General features: G+C 52.2%; 9 protein-coding genes across 9 annotated transcripts; 2 read left to right on the forward strand and 7 right to left on the reverse strand.

The window, feature by feature from the left end:
* Nucleotides 1–57: 57 nt before the first annotated feature.
* On the reverse strand, nt 58–1,758 carry N7443_001880 (putative MYND domain protein; the record flags this gene model as incomplete). The annotated part of the gene is made up of 1 exon (XM_056881936.1): nt 58–1,758. The coding sequence occupies one exon, from the start codon at nt 1,756–1,758 to the stop codon at nt 58–60; it is 1,701 nt and encodes a 566-aa protein (XP_056743777.1).
* Nucleotides 1,759–2,100: 342 nt separating this feature from the next.
* N7443_001881 (WD repeat-containing protein) lies at nt 2,101–5,593 on the reverse strand (the record flags this gene model as incomplete). The annotated part of the gene is made up of 4 exons (XM_056881937.1): nt 2,101–2,250; nt 2,323–2,579; nt 2,633–5,343; nt 5,436–5,593. The coding sequence occupies 4 exons, from the start codon at nt 5,591–5,593 to the stop codon at nt 2,101–2,103; spliced, it is 3,276 nt and encodes a 1,091-aa protein (XP_056743778.1).
* Nucleotides 5,594–6,225: 632 nt separating this feature from the next.
* On the reverse strand, nt 6,226–7,871 carry N7443_001882 (uncharacterized protein; the record flags this gene model as incomplete). The annotated part of the gene is made up of 2 exons (XM_056881938.1): nt 6,226–7,761; nt 7,824–7,871. Coding segments are annotated over 2 exons (1,584 nt in total), but the record flags the coding sequence as incomplete, so codon positions are not given.
* A 546-nt stretch (nt 7,872–8,417) lies between these two features.
* On the reverse strand, nt 8,418–9,215 carry N7443_001883 (6-phosphogluconolactonase; the record flags this gene model as incomplete). Its single annotated transcript, XM_056881939.1, has 1 exon — nt 8,418–9,215. One exon carries the CDS (start codon nt 9,213–9,215, stop codon nt 8,418–8,420), a length of 798 nt encoding a protein of 265 aa, XP_056743780.1.
* Nucleotides 9,216–11,533: 2,318 nt separating this feature from the next.
* N7443_001884 (uncharacterized protein) lies at nt 11,534–11,871 on the forward strand (the record flags this gene model as incomplete). Its single annotated transcript, XM_056881940.1, has 2 exons — nt 11,534–11,599; nt 11,638–11,871. 2 exons carry the CDS (start codon nt 11,534–11,536, stop codon nt 11,869–11,871), a joined length of 300 nt encoding a protein of 99 aa, XP_056743781.1.
* A 1,281-nt stretch (nt 11,872–13,152) lies between these two features.
* N7443_001885 (RNA-binding protein) lies at nt 13,153–14,542 on the forward strand (the record flags this gene model as incomplete). The annotated part of the gene is made up of 4 exons (XM_056881941.1): nt 13,153–13,233; nt 13,291–13,447; nt 13,504–13,702; nt 13,756–14,542. The coding sequence occupies 4 exons, from the start codon at nt 13,153–13,155 to the stop codon at nt 14,540–14,542; spliced, it is 1,224 nt and encodes a 407-aa protein (XP_056743782.1).
* Nucleotides 14,543–14,946: 404 nt separating this feature from the next.
* N7443_001886 (uncharacterized protein) lies at nt 14,947–16,239 on the reverse strand (the record flags this gene model as incomplete). Its single annotated transcript, XM_056881942.1, has 2 exons — nt 14,947–16,130; nt 16,236–16,239. 2 exons carry the CDS (start codon nt 16,237–16,239, stop codon nt 14,947–14,949), a joined length of 1,188 nt encoding a protein of 395 aa, XP_056743783.1.
* A 119-nt stretch (nt 16,240–16,358) lies between these two features.
* Nucleotides 16,359–17,781, reverse strand: N7443_001887 (TBC domain-containing protein; the record flags this gene model as incomplete). Its single annotated transcript, XM_056881943.1, has 3 exons — nt 16,359–16,482; nt 16,530–17,275; nt 17,338–17,781. The coding sequence occupies 3 exons, from the start codon at nt 17,779–17,781 to the stop codon at nt 16,359–16,361; spliced, it is 1,314 nt and encodes a 437-aa protein (XP_056743784.1).
* A 272-nt stretch (nt 17,782–18,053) lies between these two features.
* Nucleotides 18,054–19,010, reverse strand: N7443_001888 (uncharacterized protein; the record flags this gene model as incomplete). The annotated part of the gene is made up of 2 exons (XM_056881944.1): nt 18,054–18,487; nt 18,542–19,010. The coding sequence occupies 2 exons, from the start codon at nt 19,008–19,010 to the stop codon at nt 18,054–18,056; spliced, it is 903 nt and encodes a 300-aa protein (XP_056743785.1).
* Nucleotides 19,011–19,272: the final 262 nt, after the last annotated feature.

Here is a 19,272-nt window from a genome sequence, read left to right on the forward strand (position 1 = left end):
AAGTCTACCGGGTATCTTCCGCATCAACACTTCTACATAATTTTGCCGAAGAAAAACTTAGTTCGTCTCACCAGCCTCCCAAGCACATCGGTCACAACGGCATGTTCCACCCAAGGCACCAGAAGCCCACTCCCTGCGCTTCTTGACCGGCAGTCCAATATCACAGTAGTGATTCAGAATTTCCTGGTCCTTGGCAATGCCACCAGCCTTAAGAGGCTTCATCTCAATAGCTCCATCGCTCTTCGTTCTCGACCAAACTGCCGTCTCCTCGTTATTCCGACACCGGAAGGTAATCTCACCACCCCACTCCCATGTCACATTGGGATCACAGGAGTGGTTCGCCAGGCACCAGAGCGGATGCACTGCACAGAGTTCCGGACCTCCATCCCATGTAGACAGACGACCAGAGGCAGTGCCACGGAACTTGGCGTAAAGGGTATTCAGAGCCCAGGTATCGTAGCGGGGAAGCGAGGCGTAAGGGTCAATTTCCATTTCCTCGAGAAAACGGGTCGGTTGAAGAATGTTGAGTTGGAAAGAGAACGGCAGAGTAGCGTCGTCGTGCGCATTCGTAGATTCCATATCGAAATCATGGAAATCACCCCAAATATACTTCACTTCCGGAAGTTCTAGCGCGTCCACGTCCTGTGTGGCGGACATGGCCAAAGCACGACCGAGCAGGAGCAGGTACAGATAATCAGCCTTATCCTTTGGATCGGGTATATCTTTTCCAATAGACTCGAGGCCGTCTTCCAGGCCACAAATAGCACCGTGGTAGGTGGTCTGCGCCTTGTCATGGCACGCCTGGCTACAGAAGACTGTATCTGCACATCCGCCATCACAGCCAACGGGGGGTTCAGCGGCAGACAATTCAGGGAGAGGTGAGTTGCAAGCATCGCACAAATCATCGTGAAGACGATTGGTAGCTGTGAGCAGTGAAGACTCACGCAGGATGATTTCATCTGCGGCAATGTCCTCCTTCGCGAAGAGGCCAAGCTGCACAGAGACCTCTTCCTCGCCGGTAGCAGAGTTGTGTAACGCCGGGAGAGCCACAGCACGTACCTCGCACTTAGGCGCAATTTCTGCTAGTCTCTCGTTCAGGAACCGCAATTCCTCTGGCGCTCGACGGTCCGGCTCGTGCTTGTTCCACGGATATAGGACTCGGCGGGCTTTGCCCTGCGCCGGCAGAGCGGCAGAGTCAATCGACTCTAAGTCAATATCGCCCTGTACATCCGTGTGGAACTTGTAGATGGTCTTGATCTGATCCATCTGTTCGTTCAAGACCGTCGTTGCCGATGAGCTTTCCTTCTCCAGGTCGCGCAATAGTCCTGAACCACGGATACCGAACTCGTAGGCATCACGGTAGCATCCACAGCGGATGAGACTACGGACTAGGACGATGTAGACATCGCCGATGAGCGCATCGTATTCGTCTTGCGTGACGGGAACCGTCCCATCGTCTTCCTCTTTCTCTTCGTCCTCGTCCTCGTTCTCGTCCTCATTCTCATCGCCATTGTCTTTCTGGGTAGCAGGGGTATCGATAACTGTCTTGACAACTTTCTTGGCGTGGAACTCGAATCCATCTGGATCTACCACGGATTCGAGCAAAGAAAGGGCGCGGTAGGCATCGGCGGCGGCGAGATCGGGGAACCCGAGCTTTTCGTAGAGACGGGCGCGATTGAGATAAAGATGTGGGTTATGCGGGTCTGCATAGAGTTGGGCAGTCGCCTGCGCGCGAGCTTCCAGCAACTCAGAAGCCATGATCTCGCACTGTATAGCCGATGATTAACAGTTGAAGAAAGTCCCGCTTTGGATTTTTCGATGTGGGGCTTTCCGCTTTAGGAAGCGGGGTGTCTATATATCCGGAGGAGCATTCTGTCATTCTATCAACCTATCGTTTTATCATTCTCAATGATGTGAAGTGATCCAATTTATCAAAAGATGATTCGTTCCTAATGCCAATGCCATTCTCAATGCTAGTCCCAATACTTTTCACCGGAAACGCCTTTATGCCCTGGAATCAATCTGATTATGAATGACAGTATGTAAAGACAGGTATGAACCATGATCACATCACCTATAGATCTGTTAGTAGCGCTCCCATTAGAGGTATGTACGAAGAGCACAAACCACACAGTTATCGTCAAGGACGACGCTGGCACCTTCGCCGGGGACAGCACCGAGGCCGCCAGCGCCACCGGCACCTCCTTGACGACCTCGAAGGGTCGCAGCAAGGCGAGCGAGCATACTTCTCTGTTGACGGGTTAGTAAATGAATACTTCAGAGATGAAAAACCATTTGGTGGGAAAAAAAGGGAGGGTCTACCGTAATGTATGCCTCGCTCATACCGCCACGCCGGTCAACATCATTCTGACTCATGATGCGATAGCTATCTGACAGACGCTTGCGGCTTTGGAGACCACCGAGATTGTGCGCGGTAGTCCCGAGGACATTGACTGGGCTATCCGGGTCGAGAATGTTACGGCCCCGGCGAGCCTGTTCCTGGGCATGTCGGTCGGGAGAGAAGACCTTGATGGTATTATCGATGCCCGACACTGCAAGCGTCGGTTCATAGGGGTGGCCTAGTAATATCATGTTAGAAAACGTGAAGTCATAATCACGATATGAGACTTACCTTGAACGACATTGACAACCTCACTGTCACCCTCCAGAATATTGAGCAGTTCGGCAGTTTCGCGGTTCCAAATGAACACATGGCCCGAATCACTACCACTAACCACATACTCGTCATTCAAGCCGAAGAAATTGACATCCTTGACAGTTTTGATATTGCAATGACCCCGATACACCCGTGTGTGTGCGGAGCATGGCGTGTCAAGTTCAACGTGCCCTCGTCGTGACTTGCGACTTGCACCCCGTAGATAGAGAGGCTCGTCGGACTCTGATTCCTCCTCATCCGAGCCAACCAAATCCATGTGCCAGCCATCCTCCTCCTGAACATCGCTCTCGCCATCGCTATCCGAGCCTTCATCCTCGTCCTCGTCATCGCTGTCACTTTCATGGGTCACAGGCAGCCGTTCAAGATCTTCATCGTCGGAGGATTCGCCGTTGTTGTCGTCCGAGGATGTCGCTGTTTCGTTTGCTGCCGCTCGGGCAGAACCACCAGATCTCACAAGATTGATGGTACGAATTGCCTGTTCCTCTTCGTTGGCCTCAGCATCATCCTGAGACCTTTCCACCTCAATATCACTGCTGTCTTCCACAGCAGATGTATGAAGTCCACCAAAAGCACGGTTGACAAACGAATAGTTGACACCATTGCCAGCCTGCAACAAAATACCTCGACTTACACGTAGGATCCAGAATCTAGTTGCAGAGGCTCGGTCAAGAGATCGAACCTGCGAAGAGGGATTGGACACACGACGTCTGTCAATGCGAGCAGCTGTGGTTCCGAGGTTCTCCAAAGGCAATTTCACTGCATTACCAAAAGCAACCACGGCAGCTTTTTGGGTCTGGAACACGATTCGTGCAGAGTCATATTCAAAGCGCGAGGCATCCACGTTGACAACAGGGCTTTCACCCGCCAAGTCCTGAAGATAAGGTAGAAGCGTACTGTCAATCGCATCCTCATCGGCATCCGCGTCCAGGGGAAATCTTCCATTCACTCTGGGAGAGTAGACGCCTCTCTTGAAGCCTCGTAGAAGTTCTTGTCGGCCTCCCCGCAGCCATAGGAAAATCGCCTTGAGGAAGTCGTATCCAAACTGTGCCTCCCGATCAATGGTGCCATCCTCATTTGGCGCAGGAGAAATCTGCGAGAAGTCCACCGGGGTCTCTGAATCACCAGTAGTGTGCAACAAGACCCGCGCAAGAGTCCCAGCAGCTTGCACGAATCTCCACGATGCCTGCCGGTGTTCGCGAAGGGATCGCTCAAGACCAACGGTACCCTGAGATGGATTCATCGGGTATGCCCATTCGCGCATGACTCTTTCCATCTGGGGCAGGTAGGTTGTTGCTAGGTCCAACGCAGATTCGAAAGACTCGGAATATGGCGTAAGATCCGACTGCTCCGACTCTGCAGCCTCTCGGGCAGTCACTTTCAGCGAGAATAATGCTTGTCGAAGCTTCACAAGCCCCTTTGCAATTTCCATACTCAAGCGCTGAGCATCGTTCAGCACTGAGTATCTAGCACGCTCGAGTATGCCCTCTGATGTCTCAGCTCCCTCTGAGATTTCAGGGAACGGAATATCCGAAGATTCTCCATTTTCATATTGCACACGCAGCGTATCAGGGTCTGCTGATCGACGACGAGAATGATGCCGGGTGGCACTCTCCTGCGATGACATTGACGAGGGCTTCGGGCGCTTGCGTTTCCCGCTTCGTGAACCATTCTTGCGGCCTGTGCCGGTGGTCTTTGACTTCGAACTCCCTTCGGATGAACTATCACGAGCATCTGGACTGCGGATCAGGTCGAAGCTGTAGATGTGGTCTCCAGACCAGCTGACCACCATTTCATCTGGATTTGCGTCACTGATCTTGCATGCGGTGATGTGCCCATCATCGAGGCGCCGCACACGACGTTTGCCTCTGGGTGCAAAACGACGCACACATCGAGTCGCCTTGCCCATCAATTCATCATCAACACTGCCGACGCTCGGGGTCGCTACGTCAGGCGTGCCTTGTTCTGAGGAGGTGTCTCGCCCCAGCATGCGCCGGTCATGCAAAAAGCAGTGCATATGGGCACCGCCCAGGGCGATGTAGTGTGGTTGAGTAGGTGAACATGAGATCGTGTTCAGGTCAAGACGGAACTTTTTGTAGGATATAAGCGGTGGGGGGACATTGGAATCATCATGCTCCAAGCCTGGACGGTAGGCCATGAACCCCTGGCCGCCTCGGGGCGAAGGGTACGCAGAAGACGGCTGGCGCAGGTCCCACTGTCGAACCTCGCCGTCTTCAGAGCAAGTCAGGAAGAGGTACGGTGATGACTCGGTGACAATACGCTTCACGCGATCGGCATGGCTCCGGTAAACTCTAGCATTTGTGTTGCCTTCACTCAGATAACGCGTTCCTTCAAAGAAGTTATTGAAGCGTCGGCTCCGGGCCGAAGCCGCAAACGCCGATGTCGCGTTCGCATTGACGTTGTTGTTGCTGTTGCCACTAGAGAGTTCGATGTCGAAAACACGCACCTGAGAGTCACCGGCGCATGTGATCAAGGTGCGATCGTTGGAATGTGGCATGAACTTGACGGAGAAGATGTTGGCCTTGTGGCCCGTGGCTACAGTGGCGTTGAGCGAAAAGGGAGCATTTGAGGATTCGGGTTGATATGAGTATATGTTCAGGTGTTGGTCATCCGAGCCTGACGCTAAGAGACGCCCTGAACGGGACCAACTGCGACAGCATTAGCGTAGCCTGATAACGCATCTCTGCAGCGAGATACCGACTTGGCGCGCAAAGCCGTAGCGTGGGGATATTCCACATACCTGAGAGCGTTCACACATCCCGTGTGTCCGCCAAGCTCATTCACGATGTCTAAGTCGTTGATCCATTCCTTGGAGCCGTAAATCCCTCGGAGCCCGGCAGTCGAGGATAGCTCCCCGCATTCTCGGCGCCAGAGCCGATCGTACAGTGAGTCCTTCATGATGGCAAGTCACGTGTATTCGCCGGCGATGAAGCTTCTACTAGGCGTGAGCGGCGGTCATGGTGAGCTACGACTGCTATCGGTGTCACTGCGCTTTCGCTTTTTTAGTGTTGCTTTGGTCCAACGAATGGTGAAGATGACGTCAGGTACGGGACTGTCGAGCGGGTAGTCGTAGAACGATGGATGGCCGGTCAGATGGGAGACGGAACAATATAGATGAAGAGTAATCCAGTCGGTTAGGAAGCTGGGGAAGTGACCGGGGAAACTAGTCAGATAAGCTCGAAGAACCGGTTTGGCGTTGAGCAGTCGAGACTCGTTCGTGCTGACTCAGCAGATTGGTGCAGATTGGTTTGTATAGAGTCGATGATAGGGTTGCATGTGGGGATTCACCTGGATTGGGACTGCCTTCGCATTAGGCATGCGCCATGGAGTGGTACCTAGGTAGCAGGGCGAAGGGTTTTCCGTCATTTCCCCCTGATGTTCCTGGCATCTATACTTCTCTGCGGAACTTTATCTCCGGTAAAGACCAGGTACAGGTACCTGCACACGATGACTAGACGATTATGTTCTTGTTGCTACCAAGGCACTATCATAAAATACAGAGAATCGCTATCGTTTCCATATAATCATACCCTGTTCCATATTCCAACACGCAGTACGCCCACGTTTCGTGTGCTAGGCAGCTTCTGGACGAGCTGGCGGACTGCCTCTCGTTCCGAGCGAACCAACTCCGCTTCGAGAGTGCGCATCGCATTAATCTCATAGATCATAAGCTGGGTGGATTCAACAAGGCTTTGGGAGACTCGAGTGAGAGCCGAATGCTCCAAGCGCTCCACCTCTCCAAAGCCTAGAATGTCAAGACTCTGAAGTTGTCGCTGGCATAGCTCCAACTTTGCTTGTAGAGCATGCATTTCTTCCTTCCACGCTTGATCAAGCGGGTCAATAAACATAATACCATCCTCCGAGTACTCCCTGTCATGCCGAACTAATTTCGCTTGCTCAAACCATAGCTCAAATGTCTCGACGGCGTGACTATACCGCCCGCTCATTCCACTGGTCACAAGATCTGAGATTTCCTGTAAGATCTGGGAGAGGGTCTGGATCTGCCCAGGAAAGTCAAGAGGACCACGATGATCATGACAATTCTGGAGCCAGCTGCTTAAAGCCTGCGCATTCAGCTGGGATTGGCGCATCTTCTCGTCTCCTAACATGGAGCGGTATTGCCCAGCGACACCATCGTACTTGCTGCGCAAGTGACTCTCGGATTCGGCTTTCCAATCATTATGTCTTTGAAGAGAGTTCGAATGGAACAAGCTAAGCTGAAGGAGCTCTGTCTGTAGAGCTGCGATGTCCGGCCAAGATGTAGGGATCAGTAAGTTGCCGGGCTCGGGAACAGCCACAGGGGTAGGTGTAGGCGGTTTGGTTGGTTTCTTGGGTGAATAGTTCTGTTGGAATGTTGAAAATTGCGCTCGGGGCTTTTGTGCTCCTGGCGTTGGGTCTGGTTGGATCGGTTTCACATTGGATGGTACCACCTGGCTGCGATGTCGCGCGTGGCCTCGGACAGCTACCGATGGCGCGGGCCCAGTCCTTGGGGGCTGTCTGAGTGATGCCGATCGCGCCGGGCGTTGTGGCGGTGGCATATCGGTCTTTTTGGGAGAGGGAGCCCTTGGAGTATAGGCGGATTGCGTCGGCGACCGCAATGGGGCTTTGCGCGGCGACGGTGGCCTAAATGTAGGGACAGGGCCTTTCCCAAAGGACGATACATTGGGTTTGGTGGCCGATGCTAGTCTCGATGTGCTAGGGCGTATCAGACTTTGGCGACGAGTGGGCACTGAAGCCTTCGTGGTTGTGGTGACCGGGCCCTGTTTCTCTCCTCCGGCCGTCTGCGGCTCTCTCGTTGGCGAAATGTCTCTTCGCTGCGCCAGCTTGTTCTCCGGCGGCTGAACCCGTGTACGTGACAGTCCACTGCCATTATCCCGCGTGAGGTTGCCACTGCGCTGTGGGAGAAGGGTTCGGCCTTGGTTGGAACCTCCATTGTCTTTCGCGATGCCGTCGGCCGGCGAGGAAGAGGAGGGAGCACGAGTAATATCATTTGCCGGTCGGGAAGATTTGGGGTAGCCGTTGGACGATGCAGGGTTCAGAGGGCGTGCTATGTTGGAGGTCTGCAGCTATCATGTTAGGGGAGAGCTGGAATGCTGGGGAGATCGCGGGGGATCTGAAGGGGACTGACAGGTTTACGGGGTTCGCGCAGTGAACCGGACCGCGTGGGAATAGGCATGATCGCGAAGCCTGTCCGGTATCATAGAGGCATCGCAGCAAGTCTCGTGTTAGGGAGTCGATCAATGGTTCACGGGTCGCGACGATCCCGCCAAAACAAAGGTGGAGCTGAGCTTGCGTCGCCGCACTGTGACATGATAGATCTACTATGCCCCAGATGCAATTCATCCTTTTTTTTTTTCCTTTTTCCTTTTTTCTTTTTTTGCTTACGATATTTTCAAGGTACTAACACATGTTGTAGGACGGATAGATCATTTACAATAGAAATAGCTCGTTGGCATGGAAACTCTATTGATCACTGCGTTCTATTGCGCAACATGCGCACACGGCCTCCTTGAAGAGGGGCCAGAGTGCAAAGAACAGGAATTCCACTTTTGAATATCGAGATTCGACCCGAATCCAATCGACAAAAGAGCTGGTCGATTTGTGCACGAGACTCAGCAAGGGGCTCAGGATTTCCAGTTCGGCCTGGTCCCTGAGGGTGTTTACAAAGTTCCATTCGGAATCAGGGCTTCTTCAAGTAAGAAACTTATCGGCGGGTCAATCCTCACAGGCTGCTGCGAGGGAAAGAGACACCCTCAACAGCCGGGTTATCGGTGAACCAGGAAACCTTCTCACCACCACCTTGGTTCACCAGAGCGCAGGGAAGGCTGCGTCCCTCTTCCGAGTCGAAGATCTCCTTCATGATATCTTTTTTGCCGCCACCGGTGGCGACAAAAGCGATGTTAATGGCGGAGGTGACAACGGGCAGAGTGAGAGTGATGCGCTTGGGCGGAGGCTTGGGGGAGTCGCTAATAGCGGCGACCCAGGCATCCTTCTCGCGCAGCAGGTCGTGACCGGGGAACAGACTGCAGGTGTGGCCGTCGGGGCCGCAGCCCAGAAGGATGAGGTCGAAGACAGGCAGCTTGACGCTATCTTTGGCGGCAAAGGATCGCATCAGATCCTTTTGGTAGAGGTCGGCCAGCTCTTGGGGGTCCTCATCGTGGACGTGCTTCTCATCGATAGGGTGGGCGGTCGGAGCCCCAAGCTCCGCAGGGATCTTGTCTAGTAGCTCCTCCTTGAGCAACAAGTAGTTGCTGTCCTTGTGGTCGAGCGGCACGGCACGCTCATCGGCGAAGAAGATGTGCCACTTGTTGAACTGCGGGGTATCTTCGGGGGAGCCATTGCCGGGAGCCAGCAGAGCGCGCGCAAGCGCGGCGGGCAGGGAGCCACCGGAGACGGCAATACGGAAGGTGTCGTGGCGGGCCAAAGCCGCAGCCTGGCAGCGCAGGACATAGGGCCGCAATTGTTTGGCCAGGGCATCGATGCCCGGGTAGCTATAGAGATTGGGTTGAGCGGTAGCCATGGTCTTTGCAAATGGATGGAATAGATGGTTCAGAGGGAAAAGAACATTTGAAAGGGTGGGGGGGTTTCAGCGGCGGGGCAACCTGTGAGGAAGTGCACCGGTGTGATGACGTATTGTTCAAATCGTCTTAATCAGTCCAACATACTATAGGGTCTACACTTCAAACCTATGACTCTGTCCAGGTTTCCAGGTTTCTCTATCTAGCTGAACAGCTTATCGCATTCCAGTTTCTTATCTGGCACCATCTGTTGGATTTGGCTTATCCGGTTATGATCGGCACATTCCCACGTTCGCCACACTTTAACCTTTCGGTCATCGAGTGGCCTGTTTGGGCCTGCTGCAGCACCCGGGCATGACGGCACGGTGCAGATGGGAAAGACCAGATCGAGATAGCCGAGGCCTTGAGAGATGGAAGAGAGATGAGAACTTTCTGAAATCTCGAGGGGGAGGGTTTAGGGGGAAGTTAGAGCGAGCTAGGAAGTAATGCAGTACTGCTATGCTCAGGTCAGATGCCAGAGTAGGCCTAACGTGAGCAGCCCGACACAGCCCCGTTAAGAACGGATGATAGATATCAACAATAATAAATACAAGATAAACGGGAAACTCAGTGTCATGACGCCAATGACCCTGCCGATTCCCGTGACTGCAGAGCAAAAAAACTGGAAACCGCGGAATTTTGGGTTCACGCGAATTAAACTACTGGGGCCCCCGAAAGGGATACGCGCTAGTCGTTAGGCAGTCGATTTATTGAAGCATTCTTGTCCCCCCTCCTTTCTTCCTTTTCCCTCTTCAGCTCGACTTTGTTCACTTCCACCACTTCCACCACTTCCACCACTTCCACAACTCAACATGAGTTCGCCCGCGGTTCAAATTACGCCGCAGCCGCAGCCGTTATCCGGCCCCGCCTCATCACCTTCACCCCCGACCTTTGATGTCGTCCGCTGTTCGCGTTGCCAGCAATCCCTCAGCCTGGCCAGCCATACGTCCTCAGGGGCTGTTCAGTTCGGCATGAACTCCTATTACTGTCACCGGTGCGCCGCTAAGGTCGGATTCGTACCGTGATGACCTATCTTCACCTTATACCCGAAATCGAAACCAAAACAACAACAAACCACCACCACAAACTACCCACAGCCAGAGCCTGGCAAACTCTTCTCCTACATGGATCCCAGACCCTCTCCCCGACGCTCCCCCTTTCTTCGTCTCACTTTCCAACTTTGGGGCGGGGTGAGAGTTGTGCGGGCACTGACTCCAGAGTGATCGATCGATTGCTCGAAGACACTCCTTTTCGCTTCTCTATGACTATCCAACGCCACCCCGCCACGGAATTCGGTAATACTACTTCGGATCCCGAGCGAAAGTCGATCTCTACCCAGGACTACCACACAGTAAACAGGAAGTGTGCTCGGTCCAAGATATCGGGGTGGGAAGAGTTGGGAGATAGCGAGGTCGACTGATCGCATGACCTCGACAGTATCATGGGTGCCCTGTCCTGTACCAAGTGTGCAGGCTATTTCTTGGTCTTTATCTATCTGCATGATCAGAACGTATACGATGTCTGATCGGTTGCGCGGTTTGAGCAGTTCCTAGCATATTTGCCCATAGTATTCATTCCTTGTTTTGATCCATGCATACATTTCCATGTCTCCCCTTTTTTTTTTTTTACACAACCACGTAGTAATGTGAAAATGAACTTGAAACAATCCAACAGATCGGATCGGCAGCTAGGCTTTTCTAACCGGTCGCATGACCCCGAATCAGTACAGCCGACCGAGACGATAATCTGGAGGGCCTACACACCTGATTTTTCCGTTCTTTCTCGACACCGTTCTGGGCTTCTCTTTACACCTCTTTAGTGACTTTTTTTTTTAAAGATGAAAGAACATTTGAAGGTACCTTGCAAACGACTTTAAATCTGTCTTGATGGGATAAGTAGAATCATTTGTGTTATATACCTGGTGCGGCTGTAGAGATGGTAGAGCACGTCATAAAACACCTTGGAGACAACCCTTTGAACACTTCCTCCACATTCCCTACGTTGATGACTGCGGCTCAATGATTTAGGTTCCTGAGGGGCATTTACACGGAATGTGTTATCAGTGTTCAGAGCTTCTCAATCTTCCATTCCTGCGGTCGCGTTCCCAGACATTCCCCGTGCAACAAGGTGTCATTTGACGGAGGTGACCATCTACTTGTGCTCGAGAGGATACCGAGGATCTTCTTGACATGAGCTAGAACCGTCGATTCGATTTATTTCCATCCGGCATAGACTTCGGAGTTCGTGTTACTCAAGTTCCCTGGAAACTCGGGGAAAGCTCATGGTTCCCTGGAGGGGAGAAGCTGCTGTGAGACCACGCTACGTCCGTGCGGGCTCAGCACGATACGTACGTTGTACATCTTCAAACATCTTCATCCGAAGCAGAAGCAGAAGCAGATGCAGAAGCAGAACCGGTGGGGACTTCAAGTGTTTCCCGACCACACTCGCAGCCCGGGAGCCAGCCACGAAGATGTCGAGCTGCCGCTGCAGGTACCTGTTCTATGCCAGCACAAATCAATAATAGCAGATCAGCCCGGCAACATCCACGCCACTGAGCGTCTCTGTCTGATTGATCACCTCGCAGGGTTCCCTCGGACCCGCGCGATCGCCGATCTCTAGCTTCGGTTCTTGGTGGTTCCAATCTGACTCGATCAAACCCACCCACTGAGCTCCACGGCATCTGCACGCTAGAGAATTCTGCAGCATAAGGCCAATGTGATCGATATGGGCCGTGTCGCCCGGCTCCACTTACATATCTTTGCTCTCCTAGGTGACGCCTCAGAGCATGTCCGATCCGAACCTGGCGGTGTAACACGAAACTTGCTAAGCGCTCTCTACCTTGCACTTCGCACGGTGAAGATCTAGCGATTTGCCTTCCGTGCACCCGACTAGCTCCCGCCTTGCTCCCCAGTATGGAGACGAGTACACCCCGGGATCAAGATGATCCCGTCGATGGGGAGCTGAAATCCTGGCCTAGCGCCAAATTGAAATAGATAAAAAAGGCAGAGGAAAAAAGCAAAAGCAACAGCATGACACCCTGATCTCTGGATGGCTGGACCCCTTCTTCGTAGGGTAGTACGGAAAGTGTGGTTTATTGCATTTGGCAGCCGAGCGGACGAGCTGAGCTCGGGCTTCGCAACGGAAAATGACATATCTCAGCGTGGCCGACGGCGGGAGACGATGGATCTCCGACATGACTGGCTGCTGGCTAGTGCCTTTCAATTCGCCGCCTGCACCTTTCTGGGTCTCGCCTCAATGTGTCTGCTCGTTAGGGCTCGCTGCTAAGACGTTAATTGTTACTAGTGTCGAGCCAACTCGTTCACGGTATGGACATGTCTTGTGAAAATATTCACCACATTGAAAAGACACATCGCTGAATTCTCTACCCTGCTCGTATTCCCTTATAATAATCCGGACGCTCCTCCAAAACGCAGAGGGTTCTGTTTCTGCGTGTACATGTCGGTCAGACCAATTCGTTGACTTGCATTGATTCGGCAGAAGCCAGGTAAGCCGATGTCTTTGCTGTTCTATTTCCTGGAAGAGCTGTTTCCAAAATTCCTTTATGCTTCTGGATGTCTACAATGTCAGCGTTCTATCCTTTCTAGACAATAGAGGCCGATTCCCCCGCTTTGATTTCTTGAATAACCTGAGCTAATTACAAAGTCCTGGTCACGGCTGGTCTTCAGTTGTGGACAAAGCAATTATTCCAGTTGGAGACCAAACCGATCACAGGCCTAGTCGGACGAGTCGAATTACGACTGTTTCGCAACGCCGGTGATCTCTTGGATCCTAGGCCCTGGCATAGCCAGCTGAACGAGAAACATCCCACTGTCGTCTGCGGGGAGAACAGTGACTACCTGAGTGCATCATTGGAACAAGCTTAGGTATTTGCCTGCAGCTATGCCGTTTCTTGGTCGGGAAAAAGGACGCAGTCCAAGATCTCGCAGATCGGATGATGAGTTTGTTTTATTCCTCCAAGGGGTAAGCATATTCTAGCCGCGGTATTTTCAATCACGACTTGTCTGACTAGCAGAACAGATTCCCGCCCACTGCCGTTGGCAAGAACTGAAGGATCTCGTGCGCCAGACGGCTCTGCATATCCGACAGGCCGTAGTATACGACGATAGTCATGGGATCCCCACAGGCCTAGGACAGATCATTGTGAAGAATGAAGACGAAGCATGGCGCACCTATCGTAAGTGTTCTCTGATAGTCTATCTCTAGATACATTGATTTTAACGAGAAGTACAGACCGGCTGTCCACCAACGGATGGGACGGCCAAAGCTTGGTCGTGACGCTGGCACGTACCAGCGCACCTACAAAGCCCATTGCTGGACCTACTAGAAGTCCACCAGCCGTGGAAAGTATGCAGAACTACACATCCGGCCACACAACACCTCCAAGGTCTCAGGGAAACCTGACCGTGCCCCCATCGCCCATTTCACCAGAGTGAGTTCTAGTGCAAATCTGTGGGGAGATCCGAAACATCTAACATAAATAAGATCCATCAATTCAGCTAGCTCTACCTACCCATACCCAGACTATGCGCCCATGATGGGCCCAATGGCAATTCCGACCCAGCATTTCATGCCTATGATGCCCGACCATATGGCACCGCCGATGCAGTGCTTCCCACCATCGCCACTAATGCGTTCCCCCATGTATGACAACCAAGGCTGGAACATGGTTCCAATGTACCCGGTCTCGCCTCTCCAGCTAGTCCACGATGTGGGTGATGGTTATGCTCGTCAAGATCCACTCAAGCCGTGGGCCAACTACACGGAGCCCAACAGTCCGACCAGTGGCGCAGGCCAACGGGCCGTCTATATCCAGAACTTACACACAACCACCACGGCCGCAGATTTAAAGACCTTTCTACAGGGTGCAGGCACCGTTGAACAGTGCAATGTAGCGGCCATCGAAACATTGGACAACCGAAACCAATTCCAGTCCCAACCCCATGGCTCAGCCATCATGCGCAGCATTGAGGAAGCCAAACAAGCTGTGGCCTTACTCAACAACACTTCATTCATGGGGGCGCAAATTCGCGTACAAATGGACAACGGATCCAGCACATCTCGCAGTAGAAGCTGGGACTCGGCAATGACTACCTCGGAAGACCTAAGCGTACCTAACCTGGAGTTCAGCCACCAACCCTTGGAGATTGGCAAGATTGGACAGGAATTACAGAACAATAGGACATTTGATCCCCATAAGCCCTTGGTAGTGGACGGATCGGGAATGCAGAAGCGGTCATTGGAGCTGCTGTCCACATCAGCACCGACCTGAGAACAACATAGCAAGTGTGATGATTGAACTTGATCTGGATGACCATGTATAATTTGAATTGAGTCCAAGGTTCTTGCAATTTTCTTCAATTTTATTTCAAGTACACTTCCAACGTTCACTATTAAATTCTGATCCAGCCACCTATTCCCACGATCCGATCAGCTCGAGGTCATCATATGCATCTCGCCCCATATCCAGCCTTGCATTCGATACTAGACGCCGTATCATATCCGTGTTCGCACAATCAAGTTTCCAAGTCATTTTAGCCTCTGGATAATTGTTGTCCAAGGCTGTGATCAAAGTCCCCATCAGGAATCCAATCATCCGCGGTCCAAAGACATTTCTGGCCGGACATCCAAATGGCTGGCCACCAAAAGGCATGAACGCTTCGCTCTTCTTGCCTGTCATTTCTCGCCAGCGCAACGGGTCAAAGTCTCTGCATCTATACCCCATATGCCCGGGTCCAGATGGCAGGCTTCGACATCAGCCGCAATGATTTCCTCATTACTTCGTGCACCCCGATTGTAATCATCAGCACGTTGTTTGATATTCAATTGCGAGTCCTTCGTTCCCCAATCTTTTACGTTGGAGTATTTTGAATTTTCGACCCATTGATAAGCTCGAAAGATCCGGCGGGATGGAGGGTAGAGCCTCAGAACCTCCTTGACAACCTCCTCGGCGGATGATGAGGCCCAGGTGGAACCCTTGGGGAGTGGCTTAATTCCCTCATCAACAGACAGTACCTCCCGTTCGGGATACCATTCAAATTGCTCCTTGGTGTGCGACTTCACAAATCCAGCCAAGACACTACACCATTCGCGGCGGGTACTTCCGGAGAATCGCACTTGTAGGAAGCCGCGCAACACAACACGCCACATAGTTTCGAAGGACAGGATGAGGATATTGAGCATATTGTATGTTCCTTGACCATGGCAAGGAAAAGCCTCTCGAAGCAAGGCTTGAAGCTCACGGTTGTCTTCGAACTTGACAATGTGCTCCTCCTTAGAATTGATCCAGGTATGATTGATGCACCGCGCCAATATAGCAATTTTCGAGGGAGGAAGGTCATGGTTGACTTCTGATCCGTCGCAAACACAGATAAGCAGGGCCTTGAATGTAAGAACCTGCACCAAGCTCGTAGCATTGACCCCAAAGCCATTTGGGCTTTCCTCGCGGCTTGTAAGTCCCTTTGGAACCCCCCAAGATTCATCGTCCGTATTGAAACCGCGCTCGATCCATTTTCGAGTGAGACCGGGAAGATGACTCAGTTTGAGTTGCTCGAAGGGGGTGCGGTACATCCGATCCTTCATATCTCTGACAAAGTCTTGTGCAAGTCTTTTGTCGGTGGTGGTGAAAGCATTGTGAATCCCAAAAGCACTCTGTAGTCTTTTGTTTGCTAGGGCTCGCGATTCCAGGGGAGATAGTCGATTGACCTTGCTGTCATAGACCAGGGCGCAGGCTATCAATGCACGACATAGTTCCGGATTTGAGAGTCTCTTGGCCTTTGAGTGGGGCTTTCCAAGTGGTAAGAAACGTATGGATCGTAGGAGATTAAAGTAGCTAAGAACGATGAAAGCGATGGCCAGTGCTAGAAAAATTATGATTCGATAGCGGTCTGGAGATTTGTATCAAAGAATCATCAATTCATTTCAGACTATCGTTGCTTGAGTTCGTGCGAATGCATTTTCATGACCCATGTCATAATCGTCAAAATCAGTCCTGCAAACAACCAAGTATATGCCCAGAACGCCACCCCATAAAGATCAGTGATCAAAACAATATTCAAAATACAAGTTGCTGTCGAAATTCAAGAGAATCATTTCGCATGATTGACCATCTCTTCGTAGACGTCATCCGGAATCTTGCGCACCAGAAGAACGGTCAAGGCAATGATGTCCTTGGCTTGCAAAGGTGGGAAAGAACGAAGAAGTTTGTTGGGGCTTATCGATTGTTAGAAACCACATGATAATGGACAGGAAGCACTCACCTCGGGCTTTCAAGAATCTCATCACGCATACGGATCAGCTGGGCAACGATGCATAGGATATTCAAATGTGGGCCATATGCAAAAAGGAAGTCCCAGAGGTGTAACACTTCCGGTAGCGGAGGCGTACAAGCGCAAAGAGTCAGCACAGAAGGGAAAGCATATAGCTCTGCATGCATGCCCTTGGAAAAGAGATACGCGGCCAATTTGGGCTCCACGATCTCCAAGCATCGGTCAACCAGACGGAGACCCCGATGGACTCCATCCATGGTGCTGCGAACATATCCAGGGCATTCCACAGTGACAAAATGATGGAAAAGAGCGAATGCCTCCACCTCGCTACGGGCTGCATATAAGAACGGCGCACATAGGACGTTCATACCCTGGACATAAATAGCGGTATCCCCCACTACACTTCCAGCAGATCCTGGTCCCTCGGGCTCTTCTGAAATACTGGGAGGAGTGTTGATCAGAGCCTCCATCTCCCGTCTCCGGGATGAGGTAGGGCGAGAGCGAGGCTTCACCTTGGAGTCATGCAATTTCCACGCTACCGCATTCAACAGCCGAATCAGACTTGCCTCGGTGACGCGTCGCTTGAATAGAGGGTCCGTCGCCAGAGTTCGAAAGGTATCGTTGCGGATCTTGGTATAAGCGGGGGAGCCGCCGCGGTGGACAAGAGCAAGGTAATCATCCGTTGGGAGTGGAGGAACATGGAGAAGAATGAGCCAAAGGTAGATCCGATAGGGAGACTAGAAACGAGCAAAGATTAGTATTGTTAAAGAGACCTCAACTAGACAGCCAGAGATCATACCATGCCGTCTCCGTCCGCCTCCACCCTGGTCGATAGAACGAGGTACTTCAGCTCTTGTAGCGCCTCTTGAGTGTTCCCGTGCTGGGGGCCATCGCGAATCAGATTCTCGAGAAATGATCTCTTAAGCCCTATACCCGAGCCTGTTTGTCGAGCCGGGCGCCTCTGAGTAGAAACTGGCGCGAGCGCTGCTTCACGAGATGCCGCGTCACTGTTGGAACGCGCCCGGCGATGTACCGGCGCCCGGATGGTGTTATTTGAGGTTGTTGATGATGACCCAGAGTCGGCACCACGAGCTCCTGAGCGAGAAGATTGAGTTTGCGCAATGAGTGCGTTGGAAGTGGTCAGGACTTGGTGAGACTGAATCTTGCGCAATGTTCGCATCGTCCGTGGTGAGGCTGGGACCTCGGGGCTAGGAAGGCCCCAGGACTGCTGATGTTTGGCCATGTCTGGACTATTGCATTGAAATGCCTTGGAGAGGCATCTCCTGGAAATGAGGTGAGACGTAACTTGGATGGTGGCTGGAGCTGGTTTTCTGCCGTTGGAGGAATGCGGAGCACGCGCCGTCATCCACTCTAGGGCTTTGTACTCGGGACTATGTACTCGGAACTAGTTCTTTTCTAATATATTCCTTGTCGTGACTGTTACATCCTATCTGCATCACTCGTAAGAGCATTAAACGCCTAGAAGCTCCCCAACGCCGATCAAGTTCATACAGTTCAAGCTTGAGCACTCCCAGCCTCTTGCCGACCACCATTTCCGTTCTCTCCACCCATGACGCTGCGCACGAAATCGTGGTACTGGAACACTTCACCTCGCTTGGATGCGCCTCCAGTCTTCGCAGGCCGACCGCCAAATGCCCGCCGCCCGATAAACCCGCTGAAGACCTCGTCGATTTGTTGTTCCGTTAATGGCCTGCCTCCATCCTCGGGGACAGTGTGTAGAAGCGCATCACGTAGTTCAGCAACATCAATCTGACCGTTATCGTCATCATCAAACGCGGCCAAGGCATTAAGAAGGTCCTGGGAAGAAGACATGGGCGCCATTAATTCTGACAGTGTATTCAGGAACGTCGGGAAGTTGATGGTTTGGCTAGAACTGGAGGGGAAGAAGCGTGCCAGAGTAGACGGTGAAGAATCTTGGCCTGTAGAGACTCCGAGTTAGTACCTATTAACTGCTTGAGTTCAGAGAGAGATGGTCAATTTACCCAGGTTCATAAGCACATCGGCCACATCGTCTTTGTTTACTAGCCCATCGTTGTCGCGATCGAGAACCTGGAAAGCCTCGCGGATCTCCCGCGCCACATTGGGCGGGAGCTTCGCGGCAGCGTCTGAACCAACAAATCCCGTTCCACTTGGGCGACTCATAATCGGCGAGGAATGTCCAGGCGAGCGCGCGCCCTTGGTGGGGGAGGGAGGCAGTTCTCTTGTGAACTTGGGCTGCGGTATGGGATCGGTCCTCGGGGAGACAGACTCCTCTTCGGCAGCTGTATACGACTGATTGAGCTTGCTGGGCGACACCATTGGCGTATAGCCGCTCCTGCTTGGAGAGCTTCCAGGCGTCCCAGGACGACCCGAGGGCGGGGAATTGGGTGTCGAGGGCCGCCGGAAGGGCGATGCCCGCGGTGACCCAAATGATAGAGGGGAGGGTTTGAATGTAGGATTATTTGCCTGCATCAATATCAGCGACTGGTTCCACCGGGGGTTCCTCCATACTGTACCATTGTGTTGTTGAGGTTGGAGTCCATTGCGTAGTTGAAAGCACAAGTAAACAATGCCCCGGCAACAAGTCGGCCCGATCGGGGCACGTGCATTTAGAGCTGTCGAGTTGCGGATTTGTGGATCGATCAATTTTATGTTAATTTATGTCAATTTATGAACTAGAGCTGTCAATTGCACTAGTCGCTTTGACCTAGATGAAGACTCTTGAACCTTCCAT

Source organism: Penicillium atrosanguineum (assembly GCF_028827265.1).
Source record: "Penicillium atrosanguineum strain IBT 20685 chromosome Unknown utg000002l_segment0_segment0, whole genome shotgun sequence".
Taxonomy (NCBI): domain Eukaryota; kingdom Fungi; phylum Ascomycota; class Eurotiomycetes; order Eurotiales; family Aspergillaceae; genus Penicillium; species Penicillium atrosanguineum.